Below are 22,484 nucleotides of genomic sequence, written 5' to 3' on the forward strand. Positions count from 1 at the left end.
ACCCAGGAGGTGGAGGTTGTGGTGAGCCGAGATTTTGCCATTGCACTCTAGCCTGGGCAACAAGAGCAAAACTCCATCTCAAAAAAAAAAAAAAAAAAAAAAAAAATGTTGATTTTGACAGTTTTTTTTTTTTTCACAGATATTATTGCTTGAGGCTAGATTTTTTTTTCCATTTTTTTTTTATTGCTGTAAAATACACATAACATGGCCAGATATGGTGGCTCATGCCTGTGATCCCAGCACTTTGAGAGGCCAAGGCAGGAATATTTCTTGAGCCTATTAAGTTAAGGCTGCAGTGAGCCATGATTGTGTCACTGCACTCCAGCCTGGGCAACAGAGTGAGTTGCCAGTTTTCTTTTTGTGATTGGTCTATTTCACTTGGCATAATGTCCTCAAGGTTCCTCCATGTTATAGCATATTGCAGAATTTCCTTCCTTTTTATGGCTTAATGAATTCTATTGTATGTATTTTTATATCACATTTTGCTTATCTATTTATCTGCCAATAGATAAATGTGTCTTAAAAAAACAAAATAAAACAAAGCAAAACAAAAATCACATAACATGAAACTGTCCTCTTAACCATTTTTAAGTGTACAGTTCAATGTTATGAAATACATTCATAATGTTGGGTGGACATCACCACCATCCATCTCTGCAACTCTTTTCTTTTTTCTTTCTTTATTTTATTTTTTTATTATTATTTTTTGAGACAGAGTCGCCCAGCCTGGAGTACAATGGTGGGATCTCGGCTCACTGCAACCTTGACCTCTCGAGTTCGAGCAATTCTTCTCCCTTAGCCTCCGGAGTAGCTGGGACTACAGGCACACACCACCATGCCCAGCTAATTTTTGTATTTTCAGTAGAGATGAGATTTCACCATGTTGGCCAGGCTGGTCTGGAACTCCTGACCTCAGGCAATCTGCCTGCCGCCTCAGCCTCCCAACGTGCTGGGATTAGAGGCATGAGCCACTGTGCCCGGCCTTTTTTTTTTTTTTTTTTTGAGACAGGTTCTCACTCTGTTGCCCAAGCTGGAGGGTAGTGATGTAATCATAGCTCACTGCAGTCTTGGCCTCCTAGGTTCAAGTGATTCTCCCACTTCAGCCTCCTGCGTGACTAGGACTACAGGTGTGCATTACCAAATCTCTGATTTTTTATTTATTATTATTATTTTTTTTTTTGAGACGGAGTCTGGCTCTGTCGCCCAGGCTGGAGTGCAGTGGCTGGATCTCAGCTCACTGCAAGCTCCGCCTCCCGGGTTCACGCAGTTCTCCTGCCTCAGCCTCCCGAGTAGCTGGGACTACAGGCGCCCGCCACCACGCCCGGCTAGTTTTTTGTATTTTTTAGTAGAGACGGGGTTTCACCGTGTTAGCCAGGATGGTCTCGATCTCCTGGCCTCGTGATCCGCCCGTCTTGGCCTCCCAAAGTGCTGGGATTACAGGCTTGAGCCACCGCGCCCGGCCTGATTTTTTATTTTTTGTAGAGATGAGGTCTCCTACGCTGTGTTTAACTCCTGGCCTCAAGCAATCCTCCCACCTTGACCTCCCAAAGTGCTGGGATTACAGGTGTGAGCCATCACGCCCAGCCATTCACAACTCTTTTCATCTTGTAAAACTGAAACTCTACACCCATTGAACACTAACTCCCCATTTCTCCTCCCTGCAGCCTCTGGCAATCACCATTATGCTTTCTGTCTCTATGATTTTGACTATTCCAAGTATCTTATGTAAGTGGAATCATATAGTACTTATCTTTTTGTGATTGGTCTATTTCACTTGGCATAATGTCCTCAAGGTTCCTCCATGTTATAGCATATTGCAGAATTTCCTTCCTTTTTATGGCTGAATGAATTCTATTGTATGTATTTTTATATCACATTTTGCTTATCCATTTATCTGCCAATAGATAATTTAGTTGCTTCCACATTTTAGCTATTGTGAATAATGCTGTTTTGAACATGGATATACAAATATCTCTTCAAGACCCTACTTTCAATTCTTTCGGGTATATACCCTGAAGTGAAATTGCTGGATCATATGGCAATTCTATGTTTAAGTATTTGAGAAATTGCCATACTGTTTTCCACAGCAGCTGTGCCATTTTACATTACCACCAGCCATAAATGAGGGTTCCAATTTCTCCACATCTTTGCTAACACTTTTTCTTTTTTTCTAATAGTAGTCATCCTTTTGGGTGTGAGGTGGTATCTCATTGTAGTTTTGATTTGAATTTCTTTAACCATGCTGAACATCTTTTCATGTGCTTATTGGCTATCTGTATATCCACTTTGGAGAAATGTCTATTCAGGTCTTTTGCCCATTTGTTAATCAGGTATTCTGTCTTTCTGTTGTTGAGTTTTAAGAGTATCTGTATGTTCTGGCTATTAAACCCATGTCAGATTTATAATTTGAAATTTTTTTCTATTCTATGGGTTTTCTTTTCTTTTCTTTCTTTCTTTCTTTTTTTTTTTTTTTTTGAGACTGAGTCTCTCTCCGTCGCCCAGGCTGGAGTGCAGTGGCCTGGCAGGATCTCAGCTCACTACAACCTCTGCCTCCTGGGTTCACACCCTTCTCCTGCCTCAGCCTCCCAAGTAGCTGGGACTACAATCGCCCGCCACCAAGCTCGGCTAATTTTTGTATTTTTAGTAGAGACGGGGTTTCACCATGTTAGCCAGGATGGTCTCGATCTCCTGACCTCGTGATTCGCCCGCCTCGGCCTTCCAAAGTGCTGGGATTACAGGCGTGAGCCATCGCGCCCGGCGTAAATTTATTCATTTCATCTGGGTTATCCAATTCCTTGGCACACAATTGTTCATAATATTCTCTTATAATCCTTATTTTTCTTTTTTCTTTCTTTCTTTTTTTTTTTTTGAGACGGAGTCTCGCTCTGTAGCCCAGGCTGGAGTGCAGTGGCCGGATCTCAGCTCACTGCAAGCTCCGCCTCCTGGGTTCACGCCATTCTCTTGCCTCAGCCTCCCGAGTAGCTGGGACTATAGGAGCCCGCCACCTCGCCCAGCTAGTTTTTTATGTATTTTTAGTAGAGACGGGGTTTCACCGTGTTCGCCAGGATGGTCTCGATCTCCTGACCTTGTGATCCGCCCGTCTCGGCCTCCCAAAGTGCTGGGATTACAGGCTTGAGCCACCGCGCCCGGCCTAATCCTTATTTTTCTAGAATTGGTAGTAATGTCTGCATTTTCATTTCTGATTTTAATAATTTTAGTTTTTTTCTTCATTCATCTAGCTTAAGGTTTATAAATTTTGTCAATTTTTTTTTTTTTTGGAGACGGATTCTTGCTCTGTCGTCCAGGCTAGAGTGCAGTGGTGCGATGTCGGCTCATTGCAACCTCCGCCTCCCAGATTCAAGTGATTCTTCTGCCTCAGCCTCCCAGATAGCTGAAACTACAGGCACATGCCACCAAGCCTGGCTAATTTTTTGTATTTTAGTAGAGATGGGGTTTCACCGTGTTGCCCAGGCTGGTCTCAAACTCCTGAGCTCAGGCAATCCACCCACCTCAGCCTCCCAAAGTGCTAGGATTTGTCAATCTTTTAAAAGAACTAACTTTTGACTTCATTGATTTTCTCTATAGTTTTTCTTTTTCTTTTCTCCTTCTTTCTTTCTTTTTTTTTTTTTCTTTTGAGACAGAGTTTTGCTCTGTTACCCAGGTGAGAGTGCAGTGGCGCGATTCTGGCTCACTGCAACCTTTGTCTCCTGGGATCAAGTGATTCTCTTGCTTCAGCCTCCCAAGTAGCTGGGATTACAGGCTCGCACCAACTCGCTCGGCAATTTTTCTCTATTGTTTTTCTGGTCTGTATTTTCCTTATCTCCCTTATCTCTGCTCTAATCTCATTGTTTACTCCCTTAGGCCAGCTTTGGGTTTAGTTTGTTCTTTTTCCCTTAGCTTCTTTCTCTCTCTCTCTTTTTTTCTTTTTCTTTTCTTTTTTTTTTTTTTTTTTAAGAGACCGAATTTCACGTTCCCCCAAGCTGGAGTGCAGTGGCGGGACCTCGGCTCACTGCAACCTCCGCCTCCCAGTTTCAAACAATTCTTCTGCCTCAGCCTCCTGAGTAGCTGGAATTACAGGCACATGCCACCACACCCAGCTGATTTTTGTATTTTATTAAAGATGGGGTTTCACCATGTTGGCCAGGCTGGTCGCAAACTCCTGACCTCAAGTGATCCGCCTGCCTTGGCTTCCCAAAAGTTCTAGGATTACAGGTGTGAGCCACCATGCTCGGCCTGTAGTTTCTTGAACTGTAAAGTTAGGTTGCTGGTTTTAGATCTTTTTCATTGTTTTAATATAAGCCTTTATAGCTATAAACTTCTCCCTTAGCGCTGCTTTTGCTGCATCTCATAAGTTTTGGTGTATTGTGTTTTTTATTTTCATTTACTTCTAAGTATTTTCTTTTTTGTTTTGTTTTGTTTTGTTTTGTTTTGAGACGGAGTGTGGCTCTGCCGCCCAGGCTGTAGTGCAGTGACCGGATCTCAGCTCACTGCAAGCTCCGTCTCCCGGGTTCACGCCATTCTCCTGGCTCAGCCTCCCGAGTAGCTGGGACTACAGGCGCCCGCCACCTCGCCCGGCTAATTTTTTGTATTTTTTAATAGAGATGGGGTTTCACCGTGTCAGCCAGGATGGTCTCGATCTGCTGACCTCGTGATCCGCCCGTCTTGGCCTCCCAAAGTGCTGGGATTACAGGCTTGAGCCACCGCGCCCGGCCTTACTTCTAAGTATTTTCTAATTTCATTTATGTTTTCTTCTTCGTCCATTAGTTGTTTAAGAGTCTGTTGTTTAATATCCACAAATTTGTGAAATTTCCAGTTTTACTTCTGTTATTGATTTCTGACTCCATCCCACTGTGACTGGAAAAGATACTTTGTGTGATCTCTATCTTTTAAAATCTATTGGTACTTAATTTGTGGCCTAACATATGGTCTATCCTGGAGAAAGTTTCATGTGCATTTGAGAAGAATGTGCATTATGTCATTGTTGAGTACAGTGTTCTGAACATGTCTATTTGACCTGATTGGTTTATTATACTGTTTAATTCCTGCATTTTCTTACCTTTCATCTGGTTGTTACATCCATCATTGCAAGTGGGGGTATTGAGACCTCCAACTATAGTTGTAGAACTGCCTATTTCTCCCTTCAATTCTGTCCGTTTTTGCATCATATATATGTATATACATATATATATTATATATGTATATATATTTTTTTGAGATGGAGTCTTGCTCTGTCACCCAGGCTGGAGTGCAGTGGTGCAATCTTGGTTCATTTGCAACCTCTGCCTTCTGGGTTCAATGCGTTCAAGTGATTCTCCTGCCTCAGCCTCCTGAGTAGCTGGGACTACAGGCGCATGCCACCACACCCAGCTATTGTATTTTTAGTGGAGATGGGGTTTCACCATGTTGGCCAGTCTGGTCTTGAACTCCTGACCTCAGGTGATCCGCCCACCTCCGCCTCCCAAAGTGCTGGGATTATAGGTGTGAGCCACTGTGCTTGGCCTGCATCATGTATTTTGATGACCTGTCATTAGGCATGTAAGTGTTTACTATTCTTTTATCTTCTTGCTGTATTGAACCTTCAATATGTAATATCATTCTTTGTCTCTTATAACCCTTTTTGATTTAAAATCTATTTTGTCTGATATTAGTCTAGCCACTCTACTCTTTTTTGGTTATTATTTGCATGGAATATCTTTTTCCATCTTTTCACTTTCAATCTATTTGTGTTTTTGGATCTAAAATGGGTGGCTTGTAGACAGCATATAAAGGATCATGTGGTTTTTTTTTTTTTTCATTCTGCCAATCTTCACCTTTTTATTGAGAAATTTAATTTCTTTACACTTAAAGTAATTATTGATAAGGAGGGACTTACTTCTGTTGTTTTGTTATATGTTTTCATTTTTATTCAATTGAATTCAATTAATTAATTTTTTTTTTGAGACAGAGTCTTGCTCTGTCACGCAGGCTGGAATGCAGTGGCATGCTCTGGGCTCACTGCAACTTCCACCTCCTGGGTTCAAGCAATCCTCCCACCTCAGCCTCCTGAGTAGCTGGGACCACAGGCACATGCCACCATGCCTGGCTAATTTTTATATTTTTAGTAGAGACAGAGTTTCACCATGTTGGCCAAGCTGGTCTCAAACTCCTGATCTTAAGTGACCCACTCACTTCAGCCTCCCAAAATGTCGGGATTACAGGCATGAGCCACCATGCCCAGCCCATTATATGTTTTTATATGCCTTATAGCTTTTCTGTCCCTCATTCTTGCATTACTGTCCTTTTTTATGCTTTATGGATTTTGGGGTAGTAAAATGTTTAAATTCCTTTCTCATTTCTTTCTGTGTATATTCTCTAGCTATTTTCTTTATGGTTACCATTAGGATTACATTTAACATGATAATCCTGTGTTAGTACTGTAATTTGAATTTACACCAGCGTAACTTCAATAACATACAAAAACTGCTTCATTACATACAACACTGAATTCACCTCTTTTCAATGTAGATGTCACCAAATTACGTATCTTTATACATTGTGTGTCCCTAAACATAGACTAACGAAACGGCCTCGTAGTCTGGGGTAAATACCTGGGTAGGGTTCGTCGTCTTATGCTGAGAAGATTAACAACACTGTCACACACTCATGGAGTGGGTTAAGGAGTGGAAAGTTTAATAGGCAGAAGAAAGGAGAAAGGAGAGCAGGTCTGTCTTTTGTGAGAGAGAGGTGTCCAAAAGGTAAAAGGTGGCCTGCGGCAGACTACAGCAGATTTCATAGGCACGCTTGAGGAGGCAGTGTCTGATTTACATAGGGCTCACAGATTGGTTCAACCAGTGTGACATTTATATAGCACATGGGGAAGGCTGGTTGCCCCACCCTAATCTTATTATGTAAATGAACTTTCCACTTGGACAGTGCCATCTTGTCTGTTCCTTACTGTACACTGTTCTTACATTGCTGGCAAAGAGAAAAGAAGATGGACCCACCATTTTGATCATGCCTAGTCACAGGTAGCCTTTTTTTAATTGGCACAACTGCCAGCATTCACCCGTGCAAGCTTCTAGCCTGGTTGTCTATGTCTGCAGCTCGATTTTACAGGCTACTCTTTGTTAGAAAAGAAAATGATTTGGGGGCTGCTTTTAATTAAAAGGAAAACCTTACTGAGGACTCCCTTACCCTCAGTATCTGCCTAAGTACCTTTTTCTTCCTGTATCACTAACATTTTAAAAATGCATTAGTCTCCTAAATTATACAGAAAACAAAATATAGAGTTGCAAACCAAAGTTAAAATAATACTCGGTTTTAGGCTAATAACTGTTTTTTAATGTATTCATCTCTCACATCATATAAAAAATAAAAAGTGGATTACAAACCTTTGTTGCAATAATGCTAGCTTTCATAATCACCCATGTATTTACCTGTATTGTTATCTTTATTTTTTTCATATGGCTTCAAGTTATTGTCTGGTGTCCTTTCATTTCACCCCGTAGGACTTCCTTGAGCATTTCTTGAAGGGCAGATTCAATGGTAACAAAAACTCCCTCAGCTTTTGTTTATCTAGGAATGTCTTAATTTTTCCCTCACTTTTTTTTTTTTTTTTTTTTTGAGATGGAGTTTTGCTCTTGTCGCCCAGGCTGGAGTGCAGTGGTGCAATCTCAGCTCACTGCAACCTCTGCCTCCCAGGTTCAAGCAATTATCCTGCCTCAGCTTCCAGAGTAGCTGGGATTACAGGCACCAACTGCCCAGCTAATTTTTGTATTTTTAGTAGAGATGGGGTTTCACCATGTTGGCCAGGCTGGTCTTGAACTCCTGACTTCGTGATCCGCCCGCCTTGGCCTCCCAAAGTGCTGGGAAATTTTTCCCTCACTTTTGAGGGACAGTTTTTCTGGATATAGAATTCTTGATTTTTTTTTTTCTTTTAGCAAGTTTTGCTCTGTCACCTAGGCTGGAGTGCAGTGGTACGATCTCAGCCCACTGTAACCTCCACCTCCCGAGTTCAAGCAATTCTTGTGCCTCAGCCTCCTGAGTAGCTGGGATTATAGGCGTGTGCCACCACGCCTGGCTAATTTTTTTGTATTTTTAGTAGAGACGGGGTTGTACCATGTTGGCCAGACTGTTCTTGAACTCCTGACTTCATGATCCGCCTTGGGTTCCCAAAGTGCTGGGATTACAGGTGTGAGCCACCACGTTTTAGCAATATATTCTTGAATATATTGGCCCACTGCTTTCTGGCCTCCAGAGTTTTTGATGAAAACTCTGCTGTTAATTTATTGGTGATCATTTGTATGTGAAGAGTTGCTTCTTCCTTGCTGCTTTCAAGATTCTCTCTTTGTCTTTCTAAACTTGATTGTAATGTGTCTCAATATGCGTATCTTTGAGTTTATTTTATTTGGAGTTTGTTAAGCTTCTTGAATATATTCATCAAATTTGAATCTTTATATTCATCAATTTTGGGAAGTCTTCAGTCATTATTTCTTCAAATATTCTCTCTGCCCCTCTGACACTCCACAATGCATATATGTTGGTCTGCTCCATGGTGTCCCAGAGGCCCCTTAGACTCTGTTTGTTTTGTTGTCTTTTTTATTTTTGTTCCTTAGACTCAATAATTAACATTGTCCTATCTTCAGGTTCACTACTTCTTTCTTTTTTTTTTTCTTTTTTCTTTTTTTTTTCCGAGACGGAGTCTCGCTCCTTCGCCCAGGCTGGAGTGCAGTGTGGCACGATCTCAGCTCACCGCAACCTCCGCCTCCTGGGTTCAAGCAATTCTCCTGTCTCAGCCTCCCAACTAGCTGGGAATACAGGCACCTGCCACCATGCCCAGATAATTTTTTGTATTTTTAGTAGAACGGGAGTTTTACCTTGTTGGTCAGGTTGGTCTCGAACTCCTGACCTCAGGTGATCCACCTGCCTCGGCCTCCTAAAGTGCTGGGATTACAGGCATGAGCCACCACGCCCGGCCCACTACTTCTTTCTTCTACCTGCTCAAATCTGACTTTGAATCCTTCTAGTGAGTATATTTTATTTTGATTATTGTACTTTTCAGTTCCAGAAATTTTTCTTGTTTCTTTTTAGGGTTTTCATTTCTTTGTTGATATTTCCAATTTGCTTATACATTGTTTTCTTGACTTTCTCCACATCTTCCTTTAGTTCTTTGAGCATCTTAAGACTTTTTTTTAAAGTCTTTGTCTAGTAGATCTGCCATCAGGTCTTTCACAGGGACATTTTCTGTTGATTTATTTTTTCTTTTGAATGTGACACACTTTTTTGTTTTCTTTGTATGCCTTGTGAATTTTTGTTGAAAATTGGACATATGCATCTAATAAGATGGTAACTCCGGAAAGCCAGTTCCTCACCTTCCCCAGGACTTGCTGTTTTTTTGTATTTGTTTTTATTTTTCAATTTTTATTTTTTGATTAGTGCAGGTTGTCTCTGTGCCAAGGATGAGCCTGAGGTATAGAGTTAAGGTCTTCTTAGGTCTTTTTTTTTTTTTTTTCCTGAGATGCAGTCTCATTCTGTTACCCAGGCTGGAGTGCAGTAGCACAGTCTTGGCTCACTGCAACCTCTGTCTCTCAGGTTCAAGCAATCCTCCCACCTCAGCCTTCCAAGTAGCTGGGATTACAAGCGCGCACCACCACACCTGGCCAATTTTCCTCAGATCTTTTTGGAAACTTTCCCTGGGCAGGCTCAGTCACTTTCTAATTTGCTCCATATATGTAGTCATTTTTTAATGTCCTAGTCTTTAATGTCTGGCTCCCAAAAGGAGAAAAAGCAAAAATGAAAGGGGGAAATAGAAGTCACCAGCCCTTTAAATCTCCAGAAGTCACTTCAGCCAGAGGGCAAGAGGCCTGCAACAAATAGGGGAAGTTGCAACAACAATAGCTTTCCCTGCTTTGTTTATACCTCTGTGATAGGAAGCAGCAATGAGAGATCAGGGCATGGATCCCCCATAATCAGAGGACAAAGTCCTCTTTGCCTACCCTGGCTCCCACAAGCTGTTTGTAAGCTGTGCCAGGAACATGTGCACAGCTGTCTGCCATATGACTGAGTGGTCGTGGATGAGCGGCTGCTGCTGTGCTAAGAGCTGAAATGAACCAAAATTAACCACAATTTACCATCCTTGCCTTCCTCTGGATATTGCAAGCCCTTATTAGACTCCGGAGTCCCATAATAGTTACATCAGACAGATTCCGCCAGCACAATTTTTGTCTAGGTGAGAAACCGTATTCCCGGTGCTTCCTACTCTGCCATCTTCCCAGAATCCTCTCCTCCCAATTTTGACAATTTTGCTGATATTCTCTTTGTTTTTATGGAAGATTATATTTCAGAGGTCCTTACTTCGCCTTTCCAAAAAGGGCAACTCCAGAATAACTTTCACAGTGTATTTAGAATTAGTATTTTACCACTTTCAGTGGAATGTAGAAACCTTACTGCTTTATAGATCCCTTCATCCTCCCCCGTTTATGTGGTAGTTATCATACCTGTTACATTTACACACATTGGCAACTTTATCAGACAACGTTATATGTTTTGCTTTTTTTTTTTTTTTTTGAGACGGAGTCTTGCTCTGTCGCCCAGGCTGGATGGAATGTAGGGGCATGATCTCGGCTTACTGTCAGCTCCACCTTCTGGGTTCACCCCATTCTCCTGCCTCAGCCTCCCAAGTAGTTGGGACTACAGGCGCTCGCCACCACGCCCAGCTAATTTTTTGTATTTTCAGTAGAGACGGGTTTTCACCGTGTTAACCAGGATGGTCTTGATCTCCTGACCTTGTGATCCGCCCACCTTGGCCCCCCGCCCACCTAATCCCCCAAGTGCTGGGATTACAGGTGTGAGCCACCGTGCCCAGCCATGTTTTGCTTTTAATCATCAGGTATATTTGTGAGAACTTAAAAGGAGAAAAATAGCCTATTATAGATCTACCTAGCTATTTATCATTTTTATTGCTTTTCCTTCATTCCTGACATTTCTAGTTTTACTCTGTTATCATTTGTTTTCAGCCTGAATAACTTCCTTTAGGCTTTATTTTACAAAGTGTGGCTGGTGATGAATTCTCTTAGTTTTTCTTCCTCTGAGAATCACTTTAGTTTGCTTTCATTCTTGAAGGATATTTCTACTGGATATAGAATTCCAGGTTGACTGTTCTTTTCTTTCTGGACTTGAAATTTTTTGTCTCACTACTTTTTTGGCCTCCATGCTTTCTGACGTAAGATCCATAGTCATTCTAATTGTTTTTCCCCTAAGTGGGATACATAGTTTTGTCAACTTAAATAACAGAGAGAGAGAGAGAGAAAGAAAGAAAAAAACTCTCTAAAAAAGAAGCTGATGTTTATTCAGGAATAAGCATTGCAACGGGAATGCAGATGCCACAGTAAATAATGTGTGTATTCAGACAGGTAAGGGAAGATCAAAAATTTTTGAGGAAAAATGAGGAGGATCACATAAATGTTTCGAGACAATGATCCTTCACTACAAGGATCCTTAATAGCAAGGGTGGTGTCACTGCAAGTTTGGACAGGCAGTTGCTAGGAGATGTCCTTGCAGAAGTATGTTGTTGTTGTTGTTGTTAGGTTGTGATGACTTTTGTGGAAGATTGTGATTTTTGCAGAGTCTTTTGTGATAGTTCTTGTTTTCAGACATTTATGCATGAGAACCCTCCCTTCGTGGGCTTCCCTGGCTCTGTTTGTCAGAGTTTTGTTTTTCTGTTTTGTTTTGTTTTTTTTGAGATGGAGTCCCACTCCGTCACCCAGACTGGAGTGCAGTGGTGTGATCTCAGCTTACTCCAACCTCCACCTCTCGGATTCAAGTGATTCTCCTGCCTCAGCCTCCTGAGTAGCTGGGATTACAGATGTGTGCCACTGCACCTGGCTAATTTTTTGTATTTTTAGTAGAGATGGGGTTTCACCATATTGGCCAGGCATGTCTTGAGCTCCTAACCTCAGGTAATCCACCTGCCTCAGCCTCCCAAAGTGCTGGGATTACAGGCATGAGCCACCGCGCCTGGCCTGTCAGAGTTTTAAACATTAGTGACTCCATTTTGATTCTGACAACTTTCTCTGACTGTTTTTAAGATATTTTATTTGGCTTTAGTTTCCAGCAGTTTGGTTATGATGCATTTGGGAGTGGATTTCTTTGGGCATTTACTGTTTGGGAAATTCTGAGCTTTTTGAGTCTGAAAATTTATGCCTTTTGCCATTGTTTGGAAGTGTTTAACCATTATTTCTTTTTTTTTTTTTTTTTTTTTTGAGACAGAGTTTCACTTTTGTTGCCCAATCTGGAGTGCAATGGCGCGATCTTGGCTCACTGCAACCTCCGCCTCCTGGGTTCAAGTGATTCTCCTGCCTCAGCCTCCCGAGTAGCTGGGATTACAGGTGCACGCCCCCCATGCCTGGCTAATTTTTCATATTTTTAATAGAGACAGGGTTTCACCATGTTGGTCAGGCTGGTCTTGAACTCAGGTGATCCGCCCACCTTGGCCTCCCAAAGTGCTGGGATTACAGGCGTGAGTCACTGCGCCCAGCCCCATTATTTCTTCAAATATTTTTTAGTGCCAAATTTTTTTCCACCTCCTTTTCTTTGTAGCACTCTGATAACATAAGTATTGGATCATTTGGTATTGTTCCCTGGGTCCCTGAGGGTGTATTCACTTTTTTGTTTTCAATTTGTTTTTCACATTTGATACTTTTCATTGATCTGTCTTCAAGTTAGTGACTCCCCCCACCCCCAGCATCATCATTCTGCTATTGAACCCATCTAGTGAAATTTTTGTTTTTGTTACTGTACTTTTTAATTCTAAAATTTCCATTTGGTTCTTCTATTCATTTTTTAAGAGACTTCACTCCTGTGTTTTAGGTTATGGTTATAATAGCTATTCTTTAAATTATGGTGAAAAACACAACATAAAATTTACCATCTTAACCATTTTTAAGTGTTGTTGAAAGAAAAACTTTACATAAGTAAAGTTTAGCAGAGATTATTTGAGAAAAGAAACAATTCATGAGTTGAGAAGCATCCCAAACCAGTAAAAGTTCCGACAGCTTTACCTACCAGTGGAGGCACACAGTATTCATAGACAGAAAAAGGAAGTGACATACAAAAATAACCTGATTGTTACAGTTTGGCATTTGCCTTATTTGGATATATTTTGGCAGTTTGCCTCCCCATGACTGACTGAAAGTTTACCTGCTATGATTAGCCCAGACTCAGCTACTTGTTACAAGAATATACTCTCAGGAGGCCAAGGCAGGCGGATCACGAGGTCAGGAGTTCGAGACCAGCCTGGTCAATATGGTGAAACCCCCGTCTCTACTAAAAATACATAAATTAGCTGGGCGTGGTGGCATGTGCCTGTAGTCCCAGCTACTCAGGAGGCTGAGGCAGGGGAATCACTTGAACCCGGGAGGTGGAGGTTGCAGTGAGCTGAGATTGTGCCACTGCACTCTGTCCTGGACCACAGATCAAGACTCCGCCTCAAAAAAAAAAAAAAAAAAAGAATATACTCTCAAGTTAGGTTAGAGTTTGTTTACGTATTGTTAGATTACATTATGTACGGAGGCACATGTAAGCCAAATGTAATTTAAGAGTGTAGTTCAGCAGTGTTAACTATATTCACATTGTTGTGCAAAATATGTGCATGTTAGGTTGCCTTTTAGTACAAGCTGGGAGAAAACGAAGGGAAGAAAAATTGAGAAACTCGCTCTTGATTTGACAGTTCTTTGACTTCTGGTTTCCTTTCTCCATACTCTGGCCATTTACTTTATGCTTTACCATTTACTTTTCAGAATCCTCAGATGGTTGTTCCATGCATTCTAAGGTTTTAAATTACATTCAGTGGGAGAAACAGAATGAAATGTGCTGTTTCCATTTTGACAGGAATTGGAAATTTCTGTTTTTCTTTTTATTCTTGGGTATTTTATATATATACATATGATATATGTACATATATATATATTAGAGATAAGTCGTTTGTCAGATTTATGTATTGTGAATGTTTTCCTCTCATTCCATGGTTTGATTATTCAATGTCTTAATGGTGTCTTTTGTTGAGTAGAAGCCTTTTATTTTGATGAACTCTATTTTATCATTATTCTTCTTTCTGATTAATGTTCCCTGGGTCCCATATAAAAAAAATCTTTGTCTATCCGAAGTCTGCAAAAATATTTTCCTATGTTTTCTGTTATAAGCTTTATCATTTTAGATTTTATGTTTAGGGCTATGATCTATCTTAACTTAATTTGCATTTAGCATAAAGTAAGAATCAAAGTGGGCCTGGAGCGGTGGCTCACGCCTGTAATCCCAGCACTTTGGGAGGCTGAGGCGGGCAGATCATGAGGCCAGGAGATCGAGACCATCTTGGCTAACACGGTGAAACCCCGTCTCTACTAAAAATACAAAAAATTAGCCGGGCGTGGTGGCGGGCGCCTGTAGTCCCAGCTACTCCAGAGGCTGAGGCAGGAGAATGGCGTGAACCCGGGAGGCAGAGATTGCAGTAAGCCGAGATTGCGCCACTGCACTCCAGCCTGGGCGACAGAGCAAGACTGTGTCTCAAAAAAAAAAAAAAATCAAAGTTCATGTTTCTCTATATATTTATCTGGTTTTTCCAGCACTATTTATTTGGTATACTTATATATATTAAAAAATAAAATTTAAGTTTAACTTGACTATATTTTGAATGCATTCTCTCATTATTTAATGCTTTACATAAAAATTAAATCATTAAATTTGCTAAATATGTTAACTTTTTCAATATAACTCATTTCCTATACCTTATTTTATACCCTTCAAATTATTCTGAGAACAGGTCCATAAGCTCCACAAGATTACCAAAAGTGTTCATGTCATAGAGCATGTTAAGAAGCCTTGGTGAGGTGGAAAGAAGGACACTAAGCTTTAGAACATAGAGAACTAGGGAAATACCTGTTTGCTGCTTCCTAGCTCTGTAACCTTGAACATATCACTTAACCTTCATTCATATTCCACACTTCCACAGATTCAGTAAACATCTATTGAGCACTGACCACCAGCCTCTGTTAAGTCTTGTGAATTTAATACAGACAATCTTTCCTGCACAGAGTTTACAGCTGAGTTGGGGAGGCAGATGAGTCCGCAGGCCATTACACAACACTGTGGTAAGTGCTTTGATAGCGGAGGGACAGAATGCTTCAGGAGCTCACAGGTGGGGCTCCCAACCTAGACTTGTGACATCAGGAAATATTTCGAGATAAGGACACTAAAGTGAGTCCTGAGGGATAAATGGACATTAGCCCAGCAAAGAGGAGAAGCATGATCCAGGCAGCGGGCTGAACTCTTAAGAGACATGGCATGTTTTGTTTTGTTCTGTTCTGTTTTTGAGATGGAGTCTCGCCCTGCCGCCCAGGCTGGAGTGCAGTGGTGCAATCTCTGCTCACTGCAACCTCCGCTTCCCAGGTTCAAGCGAGTCTACCGACTCAGCCTACTGAGTAACTGAGACTATAGGCGCGCACCACCACACCCAGCTACTTTTTTTGTATCTTCAGTAGAGACAGGGTTTCATCATGTTGGCCAGGCTGGTCTCGAACTCCTGACCTCAGGTGATTCGTCCGCCTCAGCCTCCCAACGTGCTGGGATTACAGGCGTGAGCCACCGCGCCTGGCCGAGACATGGCATGTTTGATAAACTCAGGAGTCAGCATGGGGAGAACTAAGGGATAGCAGTACAAGGCATACCTGAAGAAGGCATCATGCTGGAGGGTCTCGGAGGCCATTTTAAAGACATTAGCTTTATTCTAAGAGAAATAGGACATCATTGATGGATTTTAATCATTGATGGGTTGTGACTGGATCAGGTTTAATTAATTAATTTTAAATTCCCTTCTTTTCCTAGGTGTTGAAAATTTAAAAAATCACTTTGGTTTTGTGAAGAACGCATTAGAGGGATCACAACTGGAGAGTCACGGGGGTTTGGAGATTACTGGAGAAATTCTGCTGAGTCGGGGTGAGTGCATGAATTGTGGCAATGGGGATGGGAGTGAATGGATGGATTTGAAAGACAATTAGGAGATAAACTCAATTAAGTGTATGAGAAGCTTTGGTGTATGAAGAAGAGGGAGACTCCTCAGATTTCTAGCTGGATCAACAGGATGGATGGCAGCGCCCTTCACCAGGAAAAAAGTGAGCTGATGGGAGAACGTAAGGTGAAATTTGAATTCATGGGGTTTGAGGTGACTGAGGGAGGATGTCCAACAGACGTTTGGCCATAATGGCCTGAAAATCAGAAGAGAGGTTTGGGATGGAGAGCCATCTGTGTCCATATGGTAAGATGCTATGGGCGGCATTCCTTCTTTCCTCCCGTCCTTCGTTCAAAATCTGTTGAGATGTCCCATAGGCTGGATGTTGGGGATACAGCAGGGAATAAGAACCCTGGGTTCTTGCCCTCAACCAGGTTACCATCTGCCTCTCGGAACTTGTTCTTAGTCTGTAAAATGAAGGTAATGATAAGATTAAGTAAGACGAGGTCGTGTGAGGGCACCTAGCACTTACAATTTTTGTATTGGTTTCTCTTCCTCAGAGCCGGAGGAGGAGCTACTCACTTACCTTTGCTTTCGCAGCCTTTTCCCGGCGACTTTTCCGCGCAGGCGCCCCTGGACCTCCCAGGTTAAGGGGTGGAGCGGGCCAGAACCCCAGCGGCCTTTCCCGGGGCCAGGACCCGGCCGGGGGAGGAGCGGGGCGCGGCGCTGTCCGTGACGTCATCAGGCTGCGCTGCCCGCAGTACTGGACCCGAGCGCGACGGCGCGGCTGGCGGACCTGGGCTGGCTTGTGGGGAAACGAAACTGAGGGAGGAGGCGGCGGCTCTGGCAGCGGCGGCGACAGTGTCGGCCTGACCACCCCCCTCCGCTCCCCGGCAGCTCGCTCTTTCCCCTCAGCGTGAGTGCCGACGCGCGGCCCGGGGGGAGCGAGCGGGCGGGCGCGCGGGCTCAGCATCCTTCTCCCCTCCACCGCCGCCTGGGCCCCCCACCCGCGGTCGTGACTCTCCTCGCCTTCTGGCCCCTTATGTCTTCCCTCCTCCTCCCACCCCCAACGCCGGCTCCCTGGAGCCCGAGCTGCCGCTGACACACGTCTTTGCGCACACATTCACACGCTCACGTTATCTTCAAATGAAGGGACTGGCCGGGGGACATGGGAGCTTATCTCTCTCTGGGTGATTAGGGGTGGCAGTGCCAAACCGAGGCCCAGGGAGAGAAGACTGCAGAGGGGATTTGAACCCCTTCTGTGCGGAAGCAGCAGGTAGAACCAGGCCACTTGCCTTCCGCTTAGAAGTTCCCTGCCAGAGCATTCTTCTGGCTTGTGTGGGTCACTTGAGCTTGGCACTGGTTAGCTGTGTGGCCTTCCCCTCTGCGGCTGCAGTCTTTTCCAGTGGAAGATGATAGGGTTTGATGAGATGATTTGGAAGGCCCAAATCTAAGGTGATGTGGTTTGGGGAGGAGCATCCGCCTCTTCTGCCTTTCACACAACTATGCAACACAATCCGCTTTGAGTTTGCTGTACTTCCAGTCTCCCCCCCGAGTTACTTAAGAATTAAAAGCTTTTGGTGCTTGCAATGGCTAGAAGCAAGTTCTGTGATGAGCCTTCCTTTAGCTCACCCTGGGGGCCTTTTGGGCGTATTTAAGACTACCGGCTTAAAGTGAAATGTGGCTTAGCTTGGTCTCGCTTTCTGTTTGCTCAGTGTCTCCGGTTCTTCCCTGGGACAGCCCCTGCCTGTGTCTAGTAAGAGGCTGCTTTCTCAGGAAGGTGGCGATTGTGCATTGGATTGATTGGCTCTTCCTTGAGTTGGAGAGAACTGAAACGTAATCCAGGGTTTTATGAGGTTGGGGGGATCAGTGACATTTTTGGGTTTCAATAGTTTCTTGCTGCACCTCGCCTTCCCTATGGATTGTTTCCCAGCTGGTTGCGCACCCTGTATTGAGTCCTCTTTTCTGAGTTCTCTACAGCCAATCAGTGGTGTGTAAGCCACACTGTATTCACTACTCTTGCTTGCTCTTTAACTTGATCATTCCTTAAGATTTCAGGGTTTCATAATCACTTCATTCCATCTCTTTTTTCTTGTGCTTATCTCTCATGTACCTAACCATGAGGATGGATGATTTATGGTGGCATGGTGCCTGTTTCTTTTCTTTTTTTTTTTTGAGACAGAGTCTTGCTCTGTTGCCCAGGCTGGAGTGCAGTGGTGTGATCTCGGCTTGCTGCAACCTCCGCCTCAGCAATTCAAGCCATTCTCCTGAGTAGCTGGGACTACAGGCATGTGCCACCACCTGGCTAATTTTTGTGTTTTTTTGGTAGAGATGGGATTTCACCATGTTGGCCAGGCTGGTCTTGAACTCCTTACCTCAGGTGATCAGCCCACTTCTTTCTCCCAAAGTGCTGGGATTATAGGCGTGAGCCACCACTCCCAACCGGTTTCCATCCTTTTTTGTGGAGGCAGATTTCTGTCCTTAAAATTGTTGTTTTTGTAACTCAGTTCTATGAGATAACTACCTCCAGTCCCAATAACTTTCCCACTCTTGTGTTTCCTCAGTCTTAAGCCATTCACTGCTTCCATTCCTTACTCTGCTTAAAAACTTTCCCAATTCTTTCATGTTTTCAAACGTTATGAAGTAAACCAAAACGAGTATTTTTATGATATGTAATTTCTTAATTGTTCTGGTAAAATAATGCTGATGAAACAGTCATTCTGGGATGGTCCCTTCACCTTGGAAATATTGGTTAATATTTATTAGGTTTTATAGTTCATTTTCAGTGTACATTGTCATGCATGGCCAATATTGCATCAAAAGTATAGAATAACTACAAGTACCAAGCCTTTTCCCCCAGTGGCTTGTGGAGTTGATCCATGACTTTCTGTTATGTGACACCAGTGGCCCAGGGCTGTCTCAGTCTGTGAGCACCACATTTTCCAGTAAAACAGCTATTATTGAAAACCAGCACCTGGCCAGCATCCTTCCTAGACCTCATTCTGAGGAAGAGGCTATTCAAGTGCTGGCACTGGAAGATGTGTAGAGTTGCCAAATCTCATCCCATTGATGATTTACACTTTGGAATCCCTGCTCTGATCCCAGTGGCTTTGACCCAAGGGCAGCTGACTTTCTGGATTTATGGTTACAGTTAACGATGAAGAGGAGAACTGACCCAGAATGCACTGCCCCCATCAAGAAACAGAAAAAAAGAGTTGCAGAGCTTGCCCTGAGCCTCAGCTCCACTTCTGACGATGAACCTCCCTCCTCTGTCAGTCATGGAGCAAAAGGTACGTGTGCTTGTGTGGTCTGAGGCCACTGGCCATCTTGTTGTTTGAACACAACAACAAGATGTGTCTGGTTGGAGCAGACTATAGTCCTCTGCCCCTTGGTCCCTTGAGGAAAATTAGGAATACTCTACAGAGAGATGTTGGCTATGGACTCTTTTCCCTTCTGCCATTCTCCTACTAAGAGTGAGGAAACTTGTTTTAAATAAGAAATGGTAATTTTTCCAGAAGTTGCTTTCTGTTGGTTGTCCTTCAGTAGGTGGCACTCTTGGTGCCTTAAACCAGTGAGAAGTAGTGGTGAGCATTGAGTGCTCTGTCCCTGAAGAGCTGTTAATGATCCTGGGGCTCTTTTGTAAGGGAGGGCCACTTGCTGCAGCCATCAAGCTAATTTTCACTTTTTTACATGCATGCTGTTTTCTCAATTCCTTCAGCAGTCGTGGTCAGAAACATCCAGCTGTACTGGAGCATTGCTGTGTTCACTGTTTGCATTAAGCGTGGAAGGATTTCACTAATCTGGTTGAAACTAACATTTTGCTTTGCCTGTCTTTTAGGGTTATTTACAGTTTCCATAGATGCTTTCTGAAAAATGGTAACATTTCTGGGAGCTTGCCTCAAATACCTCAAGATAAATTTGCGTGTACCTTGACTTGCCCCCTGTATTAGTTTCCTAGGGTTGCTGTAACAAATTACTACAAACTGGGTGACCTAAAACAACAGACATTTATTCTCTCTAGTCCAAAATCAAAGTGTTGGTGGGGCCACGTTCCCTCAGAGGCTCTTGGGAAGACCCTCCTTACCACTTATAGCTTCTGCTGGCTGCTGGCATTCCTTGGTGTTCCTTGGCTTGTGGTAGCATAACTCCAATCTCTGCCTCTACCTTTCCTCTGTGTGTGTCTATATCCAAATTTCCCTCTTCTTATAAGGACATCAGTCATTGGATAGGGCCCACTGTAATCTAGTATTACATTTGATGTAATCTGGAAAGATCCTATTTCCAAATTAGATCACATTTACAGGCTTTGGGGAGGATACCATATTCAACCCAGCACACCAGCAGGCTTGCATATTGGATCCTCTGTTGGATCACTGGAAAACTGGAATGAAATTCCATAACAGATTGGTGACTGAAAGGGTGTGAAGCACCCTTCGAAGGTAGTAGGAAATACAGTTTATTCACAAGTGATAAGCTTATTGAAGGGCAGTTACTCATCAGCTGCTACTGAGAAGCTGGTCCAGAGAGAAGAAGCTTGACAGGTGGTACAGTGAATGGAGCATTGGTGTGGCTGTAGTCCAGGCTGGATAAGAGACTTACTTACAACTTTGTGTGTGGAGGTATTCACACCTTTAAAGCAAGCTTGTCCAACCTGCGGCCCATGGGCTGATGTGGCCCCAGATGGCTTTGAATGGGACCCAACACAAATTTGTAAACTTTCTTAAAACATTATGATATTTTGGGGGGATTTTATTTATTTATTTATTTATTTATTTATTTATTTATTTTTAAGCTCATCAGCTGCTGTTAGTGTGTTTTATGTGTGGCCCAAGACAATTCTTCTTCCAGTGTGGCCCAGGGAAGCCAAAAGATTGGACACCTCTGCTTTAAAGTCACAGTAGATTCCAGGGTAGGTAGGAATTGAAGTTTCTGAGTAGGAAGAAAAGGACTTATTGGACGCGATAGTTCTGGAGATTCTTGAGGAAAGGGAATTTTACCTCTCACCTGGAATTTGAGCAACTTGGTGAAGATAGAATCTCCTTGGATAGGGGTATTGGGAGAAATGACCTGTAAGGGAAAAAGAGAGAGCATGTCTGGGGAACAAATGATATCTGGTTCTAAGTGGATCTTGGGAGACATTTGCTCTCAAATAACATCTCTTTGAAGTAAGGAAAGGACAACTCCCAGGTAAAAGAAGGTAAGTGTGTAAGGGTAAGGATCCTTCAAGGAAACCATTCTGATTTAAATTTCAAACTTTTGTGACTGAATTGAGATTACTCTTCCTCCTTCTCTGGAAGTGGTACTATATGACTTAGTCAGGATTGACTATTGCTGTTGTGTGTGTAGAATGGAAATCCAGGCTGGGCATGATGGCTCACGCCTGTAATTCTGATACTTTCGGGGATTGAGGTGGGTGGATTGCTTGAGCCCAGGAGTTTGAGACCAGCCTGGGGAACATGGTGAAAACCCATCTCTACAAAAAATGCAGATATTAGCTGGGCATGGTGGCATGTGCCTGTAGAGCCAGCTACTCGGGAGGCTGAGGTGGAAGGGATCACTTGAACCCAAGAGGCAGAGGTTGCACTGAGCCAAGATTGTACCACTACACTCCAGCCTGGGCATCAGAGCAAGATCCTGTTTCAAAAAGAAAAAAAAAATGGAAATCCAGGGGTGTCCAGTTCCTTGTATGTGCCACTTGGTCCTTTCATTTGCAGAAAATAAGACGGGAGGCAGAGGCAAACCAACATTTATAGATTTCCCTAGGTTAATTTATTTTAGGAAGGGGCAGCTCTGCATTGACACAGAAACTGAGGGCAGTATCTTTATCAGCAGGACTGCTCCCTGTGCCTTTTTTCCCACCATGCCTAGCCTGGAGCAAAAGCTCAGTAAATAGTTACTGAATAGAACTGATAAAAGGCAACAATAGTATCTTTTCCAAGAAGCTTAACTTGCATCACAGTTTTCATTTTGCCAGTCTCCTCCAGTCTGCAGAAGATCATTTCATTAAGTACTTAGCATTTATATCATCTATATTCTGTATCAAATTCTCTTAGGTGTCCCCTGGACAGTATACCCTGGTGATTTGCTGTCTACATATCCCCTGAAATGTATATGCAGCTTTCATATTCAAATCATTTTATTAAAGCAGGGGTGTTTCCATTTACTGCAGCCACTTCTACCTGAACATAATGTTCAAGTAGATGATTGAAAAATGCTCTTTAGGGAGGACAATTGGAAAAACAAAATAGTAGTTACTATTTCTGTCTATGTCTGCTAAATCAATGTGATGACTCATTATTAGATCTATTTAGTTTAATCAGTGTGTTTATTTTACATTATTCACATGGCAGCTACATTGCCAGGTCAAAGACTGACATCTGGCCAGAGTAAAGAGGAAAAGGGATGTTGTCAGGGCCACTGTTGCGTCATGTGATCTTTTTGAGTATTTTCAAAGGAGTTTGAAGGCATTTTCAAGTGTAAATACATTCTTGCAAATTTGCTGTCA

The 22,484-nt window shown here is 42.8% G+C and overlaps 1 protein-coding gene and 1 non-coding gene across 8 annotated transcripts in view; one reads left to right on the forward strand and one right to left on the reverse strand.

Moving 5' to 3' along the window:
* Positions 1–15,735: 15,735 nt before the first annotated feature.
* LOC108585433 lies at positions 15,736–16,698 on the reverse strand. Its single transcript, XR_004184270.1, has 2 exons — positions 16,566–16,698; positions 15,736–16,446 (listed from the first exon to the last, which is right to left on the reverse strand). It is a non-coding gene; the product is annotated as an uncharacterized LOC108585433 (transcript).
* The window catches only part of CMTR1 (cap methyltransferase 1), a 52,306-nt gene continuing 46,474 nt past the window's right edge, over positions 16,653–22,484 (forward strand). For 5 of the 7 annotated variants that reach the window (XR_002521536.2, XR_002521535.2, XR_002521538.2 and 2 more), the window contains exons 1-2: positions 16,734–16,895; positions 19,131–19,269. Coding sequence is in view for 3 of the 7 variants with exons in the window: in XM_021937207.2 (XP_021792899.2) it covers positions 19,137–19,269 (133 nt within the window). In the remaining 4 variants the exon portion in view is untranslated. Of the gene's footprint in view, positions 16,896–19,130; positions 19,270–22,484 lie in introns of all 7 variants that reach the window. The other 2 variants (XM_017957840.3, XM_021937208.2) reach the window with 1 other exon arrangement.

The sequence above is a fragment of the Papio anubis genome, chromosome 6 (genome assembly GCF_008728515.1).
Source record: "Papio anubis isolate 15944 chromosome 6, Panubis1.0, whole genome shotgun sequence".
NCBI lineage: Eukaryota > Metazoa > Chordata > Mammalia > Primates > Cercopithecidae > Papio > Papio anubis.